This window comes from Nyctereutes procyonoides, unplaced genomic scaffold (genome assembly GCF_905146905.1).
Source record: "Nyctereutes procyonoides isolate TBG_1078 unplaced genomic scaffold, NYPRO_anot_genome, whole genome shotgun sequence".
Classification (NCBI taxonomy): Eukaryota; Metazoa; Chordata; class Mammalia; order Carnivora; family Canidae; genus Nyctereutes; species Nyctereutes procyonoides.
In genome coordinates this window covers 6,984,780-7,000,106 of record NW_026575142.1, presented here as the reverse complement: position 1 = coordinate 7,000,106, position 15,327 = coordinate 6,984,780, and the positions used below count along the sequence as shown (strand labels likewise).

The window sequence follows — 15,327 nt, the reverse complement described above, 5'->3', positions numbered from 1 at the left end:
CGGAGGCGCCGCGGGCGGGGGTGCGGGGTGCGGGGTGCGCGCGCGGGGGCGGGTAGCCCAATGGGCAGCCTCGCTCGGGAGGCGGGCTCAGGCCGGAAGCCGTCCCCGCGCCCCCGCCCTCCCCGGCCGAGGGCGGCAGGGTCCCCGCCCGCGCTCTTTGTCCGGGGCCCGCGTGCGCCCCCGCATCCCCGCGTCCCCCGCGCGTCCTCCGCGGAGCTCCCCGGCCGGGGGCGCGGGCAGGCGGGCGGGCGCGCGGGCGGGGCGGGCGGGGCGGGCGCGCGGGAGGCGCTCGTGCCCGGCGGCCCCGGGAGCGCGCGCCCCTCCGCCCTCCGCCCTCCGCCGCCGCCGCCGCCGCCGCCGCGGCCGCCGCCGCCGCCGCCGCGCCCGCCCCTCCCCCTCCCCCGCGGCCGCCGCGGAACTTGCTGACTGCGCGGCCGGGAGGAGCCGAGCCGGGCGGCGGCGGCGGGAGGCCACAGCGCGCGGGGCTGCCCGCGTCCCGGGAGCGCGCCCTCCCCCGCGGCCCGCACCCCGCGCCCGCGCCCCGCACGCTCTATTTATTTATTTATTTATTTATTTATTTACCTATCTATCTCTCATTATTTATTTATTTTTTATCATCATCACCGTTATTATTATTATTATTTTTTTTTTTGCATCTGTCCCCCTCCCCTGCCTTCCCCTGCCTTCCCCTGCCTTCCCCTGCCGCGGGCGCCGGGCGGCGCCACCCTCCGGCCGGAGCGCGGTACTGCACGGCCCCCGCCGACTTTCAATGTTCCACGCTCCCCGGCCGGAGCCTCCGCGGCTTCTTTTTTTCCCTCCCCCCCCTCCCCCCCCCACGGCTGCCTCCATTTCCTCAAGGAAGGGTTTTTTTCGCTCTCCCTCCCCCACAGCGTAGCGGCGCGCGAGCGGGCCGGGCGGGCGGCCGAGGTGAGGCGGCGGGGCCGGGGGCGGCGGGGGGCGCGGGCGGGCGGGGGCGGGGCGGGGGCGGCAGCTTTGTTCGCGGGCGGCGGGGCGGGGGCGGCGGCGGCGGCGGCGGCGGCGGCGGCGGCGGCGGCGGCGGCGGCGGCGGCGGCGCATCCCTCGGCGGCCCCCGGCGCCCTCCCCACAAAGGGCCGCGGGGCTGCGGGGCCGCCGCGGCTCGCCGGGCGCGGGGATGTGCTGCTGCACTTCTTGCGGCTTTTGTTTGTTTGTGTTTGCCTCCTCTTTCCCTTTTTTTTTTTTTTTTTTTTTTTGGTTATTTCTGGACAAAATGTCGGTCCGCGATGCGAGCGTGGAGCAGGGGGGCCGGGGCGGCGCGGGGAGCTCCGCGGGCGGTGCAGCCGGGCGCCCGCTGCCCCCGCGGGGCCGCTCGGGGGAGCTCGGGGGAGCTCGGGGGAGCTCGGGGGAGCCCGCCCGGGGCACCGGCCGGCGCTGCTCGGCCCCCCCGCGTCCGCGCTGCAAGGGCCGGCGTGCACCGAGCAGGAACCGCCACCCCAAATAGGCACGGGGGCCATCAACAGGGTCCGCTCTCCTCCTGCAGAAGGGGAATTGCACGGTCTGCCTGGACCCGTGTCAGCGCCTAAATACTGAGACGTTAGTGACTCCTCTCTCTCTCTCTCTCTCTCTCTCTCTCTCTCTCTCCTTTTTTTTTTTGCACATTTTTCAGCCCCAGATCTGTTATGCACAAGGTGTCCTCAATGCTCGTCGCCTAAGTTCCCTGGCAAATCTGTCTCATGCCTTCTGAGAAACTACACAATTGATAGATTGTCCAAGGGATGGTGGGGGGGGGGCGGGGGAAGGAAAAAAAGAAAAAAAAATGTGAGTGGGTTTTTTCTTTTTTTTTTTTTTTCCCTCCGAACTTGAGTTCGGCCAAGGCTTGGACGTGGTGAGACACATCACCTCCCCGTGTAACCTTGCTGGGTGATGATGAGATCAGTGTGAGCACTGGCAAGTGTTTCTCATTAAAATGCGAATGTAGGGGAACCTTGGGAGGAGAACGTGCTGTTGTTGGTTGATTTCTCAGGCTTAATATTTCCTTTCTCTCTCTCTCTTTTTTTCCCCCCTCTCTTTAAAAGTTTTCTAAGAAGTAAGTTCACCAAGATGTCCAGTGATAGGCAAAGGTCCGATGATGAGAGCCCCAGCACCAGCAGTGGGAGTTCAGATGCAGACCAGCGGGACCCCGCCGCCCCAGAGCCCGAAGAACAAGAGGAAAGAAAACCTTCTGCCACCCAGCAGAAGAAAAACACCAAACTCTCTAGCAAAACCACTGCTAAGTTATCCACTAGTGCTAAAAGGTAACGTGTCAGAAAAGGACGAAAGCACATGATTCCGGTTGTCTTCCAGACAACTCACTGTTGGTTTTTTTTTTTTTTTTTTTTTTTTTTTACATCACTAGCCAGGGTTCAGAGATATTTACTTGGCGATCACTTCTATTTGCACTTGAATAGCTTGTCATTCTTTAGGTGGGACGTAAGGCACCTCCCTAGAACTGTACTTCTAAGGGAACTTAACTCTGTACTTTGGTTAACTTCAGGGAGAGTGTCCTTGAGTAGAGAGAGCTTGGACTCCCATTCTGACAGATTGTTTGAGGAGCTGGCAAGGGAAATTTGGTGTGCCCAAATTAGCTGGTACATTGAGGATGTTCCTTTTTATGAGTCATACTCTTCTTCTTCTTCTTCTTCTTCTTCATTGAAATTGACACTTCTGGAGGATCAGCAGCGCCTCTCCATGAAGCCTGATGATTAGAAAGGGGAGTGTGTTTGCTAGGAAATTTGTCAATTCAAGGCCTGGACTATATTGGAGAGCAGATTTAAAATTTGGGCTCCCCTTTGCTTTCAGTTTTGCAGATAAGGACTTTAAGTCCCACATCCCAGGTAACTGCTCTTCTGTAGTTAACGGTTGGTTGTGCCTCTCTATTCTCGTGAGCGCGCATAAAACTGCAGAGGAGGGATCCCTGGGTGGCGCAGTGGTTTGGCGCCGGTCTTTGGCCCGGGGCGCGATCCTGGAGACCCGGGGTCGAATCCCACGTCGGGCTCCCGGTGCGTGGAGCCTGCTTCTCCCTCTGCCTGTGTCTCTGCCTCTCTCTCTCTCTCTGTGACTGTCATAAATAAATAAAAAAAAAATTAAAAAAAAAAACTGCAGAGGAGCCATTTACCATTTTGGATGGCACCTGGCTGTCGAAAACTTTCATTGTGTTTGTGGCCCTTCCCTCTGAAACTTGTGGATCTGCTTGACGTGTTAATACCCCACAGCAGAAGAAACCTGTTTTGATGGGTATATACGAAAGGCCGTTTGTTTCCTGTTGATTTATATTATCTTTGATGGCAAAAAAGAGAGAGAGAGAGGGATCCCTGGGTGGCGCAGCGGTTTGGCGCCTGCCTTTGGCCCAGGGCGCGATCCTGGAGACCCGGGATCGGATCCCACGTCGGGCTCCCGGTGCATGGAGCCTGCTTCTCCCTCTGCCTGTGTCTCTGCCTCTCTCTCTCTCTGTGTGACTATCGTAAATAAAAAAAAATTAAAATGTTAAAAAAAAAAAAAAGAGAGAGAGAGAGAGAGAGAGAGAGAGAGAGAGAGAGAGAAAGGATTCTGTCCAGGGGACTCCATTGGTGGCACTAGGGGAATATCCACGAATTCCATTAATTCTACGTCAGATATGTCTATAGCGTTAGCTCATATTGACATTTTGTTGGTTTTTATTGATCACGACTAAAGGGAGAAGAAAATATAAAAACTGTTCAAATACTGCGTTCTGTAGTGATTTCGAAGTACTCTTATTTTTCTGTGGACTTTCACCTCTATCAGTAATCCCGTATTAATAACTTGAGAATGTTTTATTAAATAACAGCAGTCTTTTAAATAATTTAGAGTCCCCCTCAATTTGCTGTAATCTTGTTGAGGAACGTGTTAAACACATCTTAAGTTTTGAAAGCGTTTTAAACTTGAATAAAATCAGAGAACTGCTTCCCCTGCTCTCTCCCCCCCCGCCCCCATCTCAAGGCTATATATCCTGGTATTTCTTTCCTTCCCACTTTACTCAGTCTTAGTCCTGTACTTAAATTAAGGTCAAGGAAAACAGAATTGGTTAAGTAAGAATGTCAGAGTCCTTGAGAAGTTTTTCACTGGTAAAGATGTTTGTGAATTTTAAACTTTTTTTGGCCCCAAATATCCTCAAAACTGTTAACGTACTCGTGTGCTAGCTTGCTGCTACTTACCTCTATAAAAGTGACTTGAAGTCATTGTCAAAAATTCTAGTGCTTTCCCTCCTCCCTTCTTGTCTCATTTGCATATAAGCTTGAAAAGAGAATTTCTTTGGTAAAAAGTGTTTTCAAATAGATCTTCTATCCTTTATTGAGTACTAGTAGAGGACTACTTCTCAAATCAGGTGTGCATGTCATACTTATTTACAGTAGCGAGTGAGAAAAAAAGCTGCAAAGTTTCTGTTAAGGGATTTGGGTTATGCCTCTGAGAACAAAGAGGAAGCAGCCATGTTAGCATTACTGAAGGCAAAGCCAGCCTTGCATTTAACTGCATGGTGGTAGAGGGCAGTGTAATTCCCCCGGTTATTCTGTAGACTACCTCAAATCCTTTTTGTCTGTTCTCATTTCACTAACAGAATTCAGAAGGAGCTAGCTGAAATAACTCTTGATCCTCCTCCTAACTGCAGGTAAGACACACATTTTGTTGTTCTGATTTTTTTGAAAGGTGGAAAAATATCAGGAGATTAACGTATCGGCTCTGGGTATGTGTGCTGCAGAAAAGCAGCTACTGTTTGCTTCTCTTCAGTTCTTGCAAGTGGAGCACATAAAAATTATCCGAGGTGAATTAAACCAGTTTGGGGGGGAAATACTCTTCAGCGTGTATCATACCTCTTAGATTTAGGAATAGACCGATTTCTGGGCTTCTTACTGACGTGGGTGTGAGTGGTGCTGATTTTTGTTCCGTTGTAACATCTCTGTGGGGTGTTTATTCAGAAGTATATTGCAGAAACTTCTAAAATTTTGCTCAGCTTTAAAGTTACTGCTCGTGTGCAATCTGAACTGACCTTCCAAATTTAGAAATCGCTGAATGTGGTGTTACAGAATGTAAATGCAGTAAACAAGAGTATAGTTTCTGTTTGATTTATTCAGTAATGTGCCTTAAGGACAAATTTTATGTGCTAAGCTAATGCTTTTAGTTGTTTTCTAGAGAATGCATTGGTGGAATTACTTACTTGTTAATCAAATGTCTTAATTACTTGGGAAAATCCTTAGGAGTCTTGGTCCTTGTAATATATATGTGTATGGAAAGCAGTAAATGAATTGGAATTTGTAGGAAGTATTCATTACAGTGACATCATGTAGGATAATTTAAAACGGTTGGTTGGTATAAGGTGCTTTAAAAGTAAGTGGTTGACAGTTCTGTTTGTGAACTGTTTTTTTTTTTTTTCTTTCCAGTTTGTCTTAGTGCTCTGTTTTCAGCAGTGACTATGTGGCTTCCAAAATTCATCAGACTTAGACAAAAAAAAAAAAAAAAACAGTGTTGTAGAGACTTTGCATACAGATATGTGCTCAAGAGCAAGAGTGGCAGCTAGAAACAAGGCAGGGTTACGGTTGGATAGGAAAATGATTTTCTCGTCCTAACCTGTATTTTTGATGTAAGTTGTGTTCACATGAGATGATCAGACCTAGCCCTGAAGTCTACTTGAGATGTAATTGGGTGTAACTCCATTGCTTCTTGCTTGTGTGTGTTATTAACCAGATCCTTGGATAAGGTGATCTGATCCTGATTTATTCAGTGAATTAACAGTTTTGCTGATATTCGTAATCACCTATTTCAGTTCAGAAGGCAAACGTGAATGTAAGCTAATTTTAAACAGGTAGTGGGTATGTTAGATCTCGAAGTTCTAAGAGCTGTGCTGTCCACTAATGCAGCCACTAGCCACTTGTGGCTCTTGACCACTTCAGTTGTCCAAAATGAGATGTGCTCTAAACGTAAAATACACGTCAGATTTTGAAAACATAGTACGAAGAAAAGAATGTACAGTATCTTAGTGATTTCTAAAACTACCTGTGACGTGTTTAAATGAGAAGTCGGGTATGTTGAGTCACATAGAATGTTTTAAGATTTTACCTTTTTATCATCTTAATGCAGTTATTAGAAAATTTAAAGATACGTTATGTGGCTTGTATTACATTTCTAGTGAGCAGTGCTGCTGCTTTAGAGAATAAATACATCAAAGTATTCCTTCCAGCCTTCTCGACTGGTGTGTCAAATCTGTAGCCATTTAGTGAGGTCAAGTTAGATTTGCTCTTGGAAGTATCACTTAACTTGCAGAGTATATTCTGATATTTCCCTTTGTAAAAGATGTAAAGATCTATCAGTTCAAAACCTAAATTGCATGTGAGGTCAAACATTGGTTTCTGTTGATTTTCTGCAAGTGGCACAAACTAGCGTACGTGCATAAATCTAGAGAGTCTAGTAGGCGAAGTGTTGAATGCCCTTGGAGCAGTAGTGTAGTGTTGCAGTTACTGAAGAAGTGTGCTTTACATGTTTAACCCAGGAATGGTTCCCCAAGGTCACTGAGGATTATTTTAGAGGAAGTTGAATGTTTCTGGGAGGCAGAAAGTTTGTTTATTTTTCTGTTTATATGTGCCATGTTTCATTTTAGTCTGAAATTACACTTCACATTTAGTGATCATTGAAATAGCGGACCTGTGGGCTTGGGGATGGTGACATGGACTACATCATCTGTGCTTTCCCTGGTCACAACCTGTGATGATTGTAAACTATTGCAAATTAATTACATATTTCGGTTCTCTAGTTCTTTTAATATTTCACGGTGGGTTTTTTTTTTTTTTTTTTTTTTTTTTTTGGTGGCTATGTGACTAAAGGAAAAACAGAAAAAGTGAGTCTTGACAGGGAACTGGGAGAAGTTGTGTCTTACTAGTTTGGGGACGGTCTTCTTTACATGCCTGACGTAAAATAGATACTTCTGTGTCTTTTATTTGAAGCGTCTGGAGATCGTTTTGGGGTGGAAGATGATCTAGTCCTGTCCTCGAGCAGGAGTTTGGAATATTGAGTGTTTGGTGGAGACACTTTGAGATTTTGACAATGAAGTCTGAATTTGTGTTGTATTTTTTTTTTTTTTTTTACCTGTCAGAAATGTGTGACAGATCGTGGTGTTCTTGTAGTTCACAGGTGCATGGGTGAGGATTTTAGCTTTATGGTGATTGTATAGTTTAAATTTATTGATTTATGTTATAATTTAAAATGGGATTCTATGTTAATAAGTTTTAAAATGTATGAGTTCATATTGCCTGAAATCTATGAAACCTTATACTCTCTTGACTTTGATGTTTAACTTTCATGTGCAGTTAATTAATCAGAATTCCATTATGGTTTTGAAAATAATTTTTACAAGCTTGTCAAAGTAGGTGACAGATTTAATTCTTCCTCGGGGAAGAAATGTAAAGTGTATCTGTGTACATTCAGGAAAAAGTTGGTTGAAATAAAACTCAGCAAAACCAGAATTAGACAAGACTAAGAATTCTCTTAGCTCCCGTCCTCCCTTCTTGTGCTTTATTAATAAAATATTCTTATGTTATATATTCCCTTACTATTATATGTCTAATATGTGTATATCGAGAATGATCTTAGGGTAGACTTACCTGTTGAATTAAGTGTGTGGTTTTAAACAGGTTTGAATATATTTTTGATAGTAATGATATTTCTTTTCCTGATAGTATAAAAGTTGGATAAAGGACTATTTCCAGTGATTTGATGGCATTTTAGTTTTTAGGTAGTGGAGTTCCTTAGACCAGAGCATTCTCAACATAGGGATTTAATATTTAAGGTAGTGGCCTTGATTTATATGGTTTACATAGTGTATCGTGCGTTATGGTATAGTTGATTCATCAGTGAGAATGAAGGGAAGTTGTGTTACAGGTATTTCCATATCTGTTTTTGGAGAAAGTGATTGACTAGAATTGTTGAGTACTGTGCTATTAAGACATTTATGTTCCCTCTTTCCCAGAGGGTGCCCTTGTCCTTTCACAGTAACCACTTATAGACCTTTAGGAGGTTGCTAGATCTTTAACTCAACCTCTGATTCTTTCTGTATATGATAAAAGCACAAATACGCACTCTTAAAAAGTTCTTTAATATGTTGAGGTTGAATCCGTGTCAAAGTTGGATATTCAGGGACGTTTGTAAATAGTTTTTGGATGTGGGAAAGGCCTTACTGGAGGGGGACGTAATAGTATCAAGTGTGTGCTTGCAGAACTTGAAAAGGTACTTTAATACTTGTAAATTTTGCTAGCAGCATCCTTCTTTAAAAACAAAATTAATACAAGAGGCAATTAAGTTCTAAACCAGAAGTTGGCAACTCTTGATTTGCTCATAAGCCTCTCATTGTCTAACTGTGGGTGAACCGTACCTCGTGAGGGCTGTCGCCACTTGCCACCATTTTCTAGGGTAGTCTAGAATTTTGCTCCTCAGAGGGTGATCTTCAGGTCAGCAAGGTCCGCATCGCAGGTAAGATTGTTAGAAATGCAGAATCTTGCCTCCCCCCGCTGCAGAACTACTGAATCAGAGACTGTGAATTTCAGCAAGAATCCCGGTGAATCAAGAAGTGTATATTAAGGTTTCAGAAACATTGGTCTGAGTTCAAATCCTTGATCTGCCTTTTATTAGCTGTGCTATTTTAGATCAGTTAGGATATATTTCTGTCTTTCAGTTTTCTTAAATGTAAAATGGAGATTAAAATAATTCCCCTTCTACAGGTTGAGGATTAAATGAGTTGTTATGTTTTAAAGTTTTGTAATGGTGTAAATTGGGTCAGTAAAGTGACCACAGCATAGTTAAGGGGAGAGAGGCAGGTTAGACACCTGTCCTCACTCTTGCTGGCATTTTTCCAATGGATCAACATCGTACTCTAGGAGTAATTTTATTTTAATCAATTTAGCATCTATTTATTTGAAGACACATCAAGCAAAACAAATTTTAGATATATATTTATTAGTTAAAGGAGTTCCTTAGAACTTGAGTAAAAAAGAAAATTAACCTAAGGACATTGGGCAAGGATGAAGGACTAGTATATCCCTTTTAGAGGAATATACATAAAGTTAATGATACTTAATTCAATAGAGAATGATCTCTCTCTGCAGTAAATTACAATGAAAAAATTTTGAAAATAAGGGTGATAGTTACGTTTTCCCTTTTTAAAATATCCTGTTTTAAAAATGTGCAGGTTTACTGAGAATGAGATTATATCAATATTTGTAAAACTTGGATTCTGAATTGATGTAGTTTACCAGTAACCTAAATATAGCAACTTTTTTCCTTGCCTGTGATTTTGGAAGCTTTTTGTAATTGGTATATGAAGGCAGGTAATAATCAAAATAACATGTGATATCTACATTGCTTAGTTGGTTGCTTATACAGCATTTTATTTTATTTCATTTTGTTTGGGGGAGGGAGGCAGAGAGGTTGAGCCTGGATCTCACAACCTTGAGGTCATTACTTGAGCTGAAATCAAGAATCAGGTTGCTTAATAGATGAGCCACCCAAGTGCCCTTACAGTGCTTGATTTTTTAAAGTCCTCCACATTTACAGATAGATTGCTTTTTTTCTTTTTTACTTTACGTGTGTTGTTGTGGTTGATATTAGGCAGCATGTGCTATGTGAAGGAAGATACCCTCTTTTGTGAAAGATCTCTTTCATCATCTAGTCACTTTCAACTCTTCAAAAAAAATTCTGGAACTCTCTCTCTTTTTTTTTTTTAATGGAATCTTTACTGGAAGCACACATTCTAAAACAGATAAATAAAGAACTACGCTGATTGAAGGTATTTTCCCTACCACCCCATTGTGGTCATCTACTGATAGATAGTTCTTAATGTTTTGTTAATTAAATTTTGACTTCTGCACAGACTTTCAAAAATCATGAGGATTTTTGGGATCCCTGGGTGACGCAGCGGTTTGGCGCCTGCCTTTGGCCCAGGGCGCGATCCTGGAGACCAGGATCGAATCCCACGTCGGGCTCCCGGTGCATGGAGCCTGCTTCTCCCTCTGCCTGTGTCTCTGCCTCTCTCTCTCTCTCTCTCTCTGTGTGTGACTATCATAAATAAAAATAAATAAATAAATAAATAAATAAATAAATAAATAAATAAATAATCATGAGGATTTTTTTGGAAATTTGGGCATTACTGATAATTTTAAATGATGTTTTATGTTTCATTAGCCTAATACTAGCTTCAACACAGATGGAACACATAATACAGTATGTTTATGTTGTATACTATAATTATTTACTTGTTTCTACCTTCTGCAAGGGTAAGTGTTCCTCTGAAAGGAGGGTGTGGTCTTACACATTTTTGTAACTCTTGCTTTACACAGTATTTTGCATATGAAAATTCGTTAAATTAATAGATAAATCGAAATCTGTCAAATTGACTGGAATAGAAAGTCCAAGCAAAACAGTGACTTTGGGTTGGAGAAAACTCTCTTAAAAATACCATATGTTCTGTACTTTTCTTTATAGTAGTAATTATTAGTATGATTATTCAAAGGCACTTAGCTACTGTTTCTATTATAGAAGGAAACTGATAATACTATATAGTAAGCCTAATTATTTGTCTCATATGCAAGAGTGCTGCAGGAAGACCCAGTGCTGTTGTGACTAAAAACTTTTCCCAAAAGAATGACATGATTGAAAACAGTATTTCTTCTCCTAAAAGGTCATGTTTTTATTAGGGACCTATTATGTTCAAAGCAGATAGTGTAGTTAGAAAGTAGGTGAAAACACTGTGTGCCTTTATTCCCAGTTGTTTTGTCACTTTCTATAGTTAACCAATTGGTACCTTATTCCCTCCTTGAAAAGAGTTGCTGTTAACAACAGATGGATATGTTTAGTTACAAGAAAATCAACAAATCCTTCTTGCTTTGAGTGCAAGGGCATTCAGATTGAGAATGGAGAGCTTGATCTGCCATTCTCATCTTCCCCATAAAATTGAGATTAAAAACATACGATAAAACCACTTGTAGACTTAGAGAAATAGAAATGATTTTTTTTTTCTTCCTATACGGCTTTTGTCAGGGAAGAATATTTGTCATTTTATTAGAATCTAGAAAAGAAACTCTTTAAACTTTTATTCTTTCTTTTGCCTCTAGATCAGTGGTTCTTTTGCCTCTAGATCAATCAACTGGCGGTGATTTTTGCCTCCCTACTTCTCTCTACCAGCTCCTCCCCACCCCCGCACCCCCCCCCCCCAAAAAAAAAAAAGCCTAAGGAACAGAGGAACAGTGGACAATGCTTGGAGACTTTTGTGCTTTCTTAACTGGGAGAAAGGGGGGGCGGTGGCTGCTGATATTTAGTGAGTAGAGGTCAGGGATGCTGCTAAATGCCCTGCAGTGTGTAGGGCAACCCCCTCCAACACAGAATCATCTGGACTAAAGTGTCAGTAGTGCTCAGGTTGAGAAATCCTGCTGTAGATCCTTAACTCTGATACCTTGCTGCCTGAATTGTTGCATAGTTTTCTTTTTACCACTTTGCTGTCTTATTAGCGATGCCTGCTTAGTATACTCTCCTACACCTTAGAGCTGATGGCTCTGCCTCCCACTACTCCTGTGCTATGGTTTATATTTATTGTGTATTTTTTGACATATGAGTATGTTGTTTTTATGTGAAACCACAGGAATGGCTACCTTGAATACCTGCTAAATTATGGTCTATTGAGGCCAGAAATGCTTTCGGCAGTATTTTTATTTCTTTTCTGTCTTCCACCAGTTAATTATACCCCTGCAAGATCTAGCTTTAGGCTGTTGTATCTGTGTTCTACCAGAAATATTGAAGTACGATGCATCAAGGAGAAATACCATTGGAAATTCATCCAAATTCAGTTTTACATTGAATTACAAACAGGTTAGAAACCATGCCCTTGATTTGGTTTTTAGTTTCATCATTAAGACAGTACAGAGATTATTCACTTCTATTATTGTTCTAAGTCCACAGTCTTTTATTTCCAACCCTTGGGGCTAGATGTGTTTCAGAGTACAGAAAATTTTTGATTTTAGAAAGGGAATATGATGTGCTTGCTGTAGCTTATATAACAACCCCAGTGGGATCTTCAAACACATAATATTTTTACATCAAAAATGTATGAATATTTATACTAAATGGGATAATAAATAGACATTACAAGTAATTTCAGGTTTAGTTCATGTTTGGTGTTGGCTGCCAAATTATTTTTCTCCAAACTTATTTTAAAAACCTTTTGATTTTTAGAGCTTTTGGGATTCCAGAATTGTGGATAAGCAGTTGTGAGTCCTCTACTCCCTGTGTTAGAATGACAATCAACTACAGCCATTTACAGTACAAGTGTTTTGAAGCTGGTCGACTTTCCTTTCTTCTACCTGTTTTCTAATACCAGTTTTCAGTTTCTCACTTTTTATTCTTGGATAATTGCTTTTGTTGTTGTTGTGGTATGACTTGTATGTTTAATTAGAAAAATAATTTAGCCTCTTGATTTTAGAATTCTTTCTGCTTAAGTTGAAACTATAAGTATCAGTTTCTTTTTAACTCGCGTATGGTGGATTACTTTTCCACTTTGTTCCTAAATACAGTCTTTTAATCATTTCATTTTTTTTCTTAATGCACGAAATTACACCAAAACCAGTGCGTCCTTCAATACTTAAACAGAGGACTTGCCATTTTTATGTATGCGTTTTGTCCTGTAGCATTTGAGTACAGTTGAGTACAATTGAGTACATTAAATTTTGCTGTGTTGGAAGCATATAAGGGTTTACTTCTCTTGGTCATATGAAGTCCACTGTACATGCAGGAGCTCTCCTGGGTAGGTCTTCCATGTATGGACTCCGCTCTCTGCTTCTTGCATCCTGTAGTTGTGCCATTTGAAACCTGTGTCCAAGCAAGAGAGTTAGAGGGTCATGTGCCAGCTTTTAAGTGCTTCGGTCTGGAAGTAAGACATGAATTCATCACATGGCCTCAGCTAACTGCAAGGTGGCTGGAAAGTGTGGGGGAGCATATGGATATTCAGTGAGAAATCAGTTTTTCTGCCACAAAGGATGCATACTTCCATGATCAAGACTTTCACTCTTACTTTTCTTTTGAAGAGGAAATAATTGAGCATCCAGCCTGACACTGTACTGGAGTCCATAGTATGATACTTATTAATATTCTAACTTGTTTAATTCCCAAAAGAACCCTCTAAAGAATCATTCTTTTTAAGATTTCAAAACTGAATCTTAAGAGTAGTTGAGAAAATTGCCAAATGTCACATATGTAGCGCATATACATAACAGATGCGGGGCAAAAATCTATGTTTACTTTTTGACATAAAAGTAAGCGCTTCTGCTTTTGTACAGTGCTGCTTGAGAGATCTGGTAAAAACATTCCCAGTTGATTATGGGTCTGTAGGTGCATGCTTAGTTTAAGTATATCTCCCATTTGTTTGTTTATAGTTTTTCGAAGGATCCAAAAATACTGTTCCTTGTAGGGTTTTAGAACCTGGCAAGTAAGGTCCAGATGGTGAATTGGAGATAAAAAGAGTTTCCTTCTTTGGCTTGGGAGTGCAAGGCTTTCTTACCTTTTTTTTTTTTTAATTATCATTTAAGCTTTTTTTTTTTTTTTTTTTTTCTTTTTCAGGGAGCATTTCCCCAGTTGTCAGCTCTCTTGCCTTATTCTCTTCCCCTGTAAGAAAGAAGGTCAGGGACTGAGTATGATCATAACGGAAAAAGCAAATCTTTGTTCTCTGCCTTGTAGTTCTTTGTGTATGGCTTTCCTGTGGGCAAAGGAATATCTTTAAATCTACCTCTGCTTTTTTCTCTCGGGTATTGTGAAGCAGTCCATGTTTATGAATTGCTTTGAGGTTGGAAAAAAATCCATCTGTAGATAAGAATTCCTAGCTTTATGGAGAAAAGTCCCAATCACATAGGATTTTAGGAGAATTTGAATGCTGATTTCTCAGCACAATGTGCACTTACTATTTTTTGATACTGGCACTAGATCTCACTTTTTAACAAATTTGGCTTCATGTTCAAGTTAAGTCCTCTTAATTTTGTCTTTTTTTTCTTATAGCCTCATAGTTCATTCAATCACTGTTTTCCTAAATTTGTGAATTTATACAGAAATTATTCCCAGATAGTAGTATGGGGATTTGCTTTTTTTCTTACGAGTGAGTCTCTTTGGAAAAGGAGCTGGTCCACTTAGCAAGACAGACCTACTAACGTTCTCAGGGTGACCTGCTAGGTTTATGTAGTTCATTTTAGATTAATGAGATTAGTTTTATGAATCAATCTGTACCTTGCACTTTGTCTAAAGGCAGTCTTGAATTTTAAACTTGTGGCATTTTCCTCTTTGTTGACATTTCATTGGTTTTATAAGGGTGTGTAGATAAATAGCATAAGCTTATTTTATAGCGCTTGTTTTGTATGTGATGGTCAGTAGGAAGCGATTAACCTCAAAAATAACAGCAATGGGGCCAAATTTTTAGATCATTACATTTAAAAAAATTTCAGTCCTTTCTTGATCCTGAATGTATGATTATTTTAATTTAATGGTTATTTGCAGCGAACAAAACTGAAAGGAATTGCAGTATTTCCGTGTTCATTCATTGTTTGTGGTTTAGTCTGCCTGTTTTGGAGAGATTTGGACCGGTTATGCCCTTCCAAAGTTTCTTTGCTGCTTCACTGTCCGAGAGCAAATACACTTTGTCATTCTGTTTAACTTCTAGCTTGTCTGGGGAAAAATAAAGACATCTCTTGTCTGAAATTGCTTTTGGGAGTATAGCTCCACATGTTTTGGTCGGAATGAAAGGCCTAGGGAAACATGAATTTTGTTACCTTTTTATTTTATTTTCCTTTACTTATAAATCATCATGATGATCCTCCCTTTACATCCTTGCCTCTCACTTTTTATAAACAACATTCATTCCCTTTCTAAGGGTGGTTATTTGTAGTTTGTTTTGCCATTTACAATCTTATAAGTCCTTTACAAATGGATCATTTTTTCACATTAAATTTTAGTAGGTCAAGAATCCATTTATTCAGGGTCCCCAAGAGAATCGATCTCAGAAGATTGTGGCTACATATTTTTTATGGCTTCCTATTGTTTTCTGTAGTCTTCTCAATTTAAAGAGTAGCAACAACAGAATATAAAGGGCACCATAAGGCCTTGGCTTTATGGTTTTATTTTTGTCTCAGACTTGTTTCTAAGAGTATTGGTAATATTTGTTGGATCTGTGAAGTATATGCTTGTGGTAAATTCACCTGCTATCGCAGTGAGGAAAAATCTGGCCTTTGATGGGTTTGAACTTGAATTTAGATGCATGTGTTCCATGTGGAATTAAGTGGC

At 41.5% G+C, this 15,327-nt stretch overlaps 1 protein-coding gene across 3 annotated transcripts in view; it reads left to right on the top strand.

Moving 5' to 3' along the window:
* Positions 1-435: 435 nt before the first annotated feature.
* The window catches only part of UBE2E3 (ubiquitin conjugating enzyme E2 E3), an 85,302-nt gene continuing 70,410 nt past the window's right edge, over positions 436-15,327 (top strand). Inside the window, exons 1-4 of one of the 3 annotated variants that reach the window (XM_055308575.1) lie at positions 436-927; positions 1,520-1,572; positions 2,055-2,273; positions 4,592-4,642. In XM_055308575.1, the coding sequence (XP_055164550.1) occupies positions 2,080-2,273; positions 4,592-4,642 (245 nt within the window). In that variant the 5' untranslated portion in view covers positions 436-927; positions 1,520-1,572; positions 2,055-2,079. Of the gene's footprint in view, positions 928-1,519; positions 1,573-1,867; positions 1,927-2,054; positions 2,274-4,591; positions 4,643-15,327 lie in introns of those variants that run through there. The other 2 variants (XM_055308574.1, XM_055308576.1) reach the window with 2 other exon arrangements.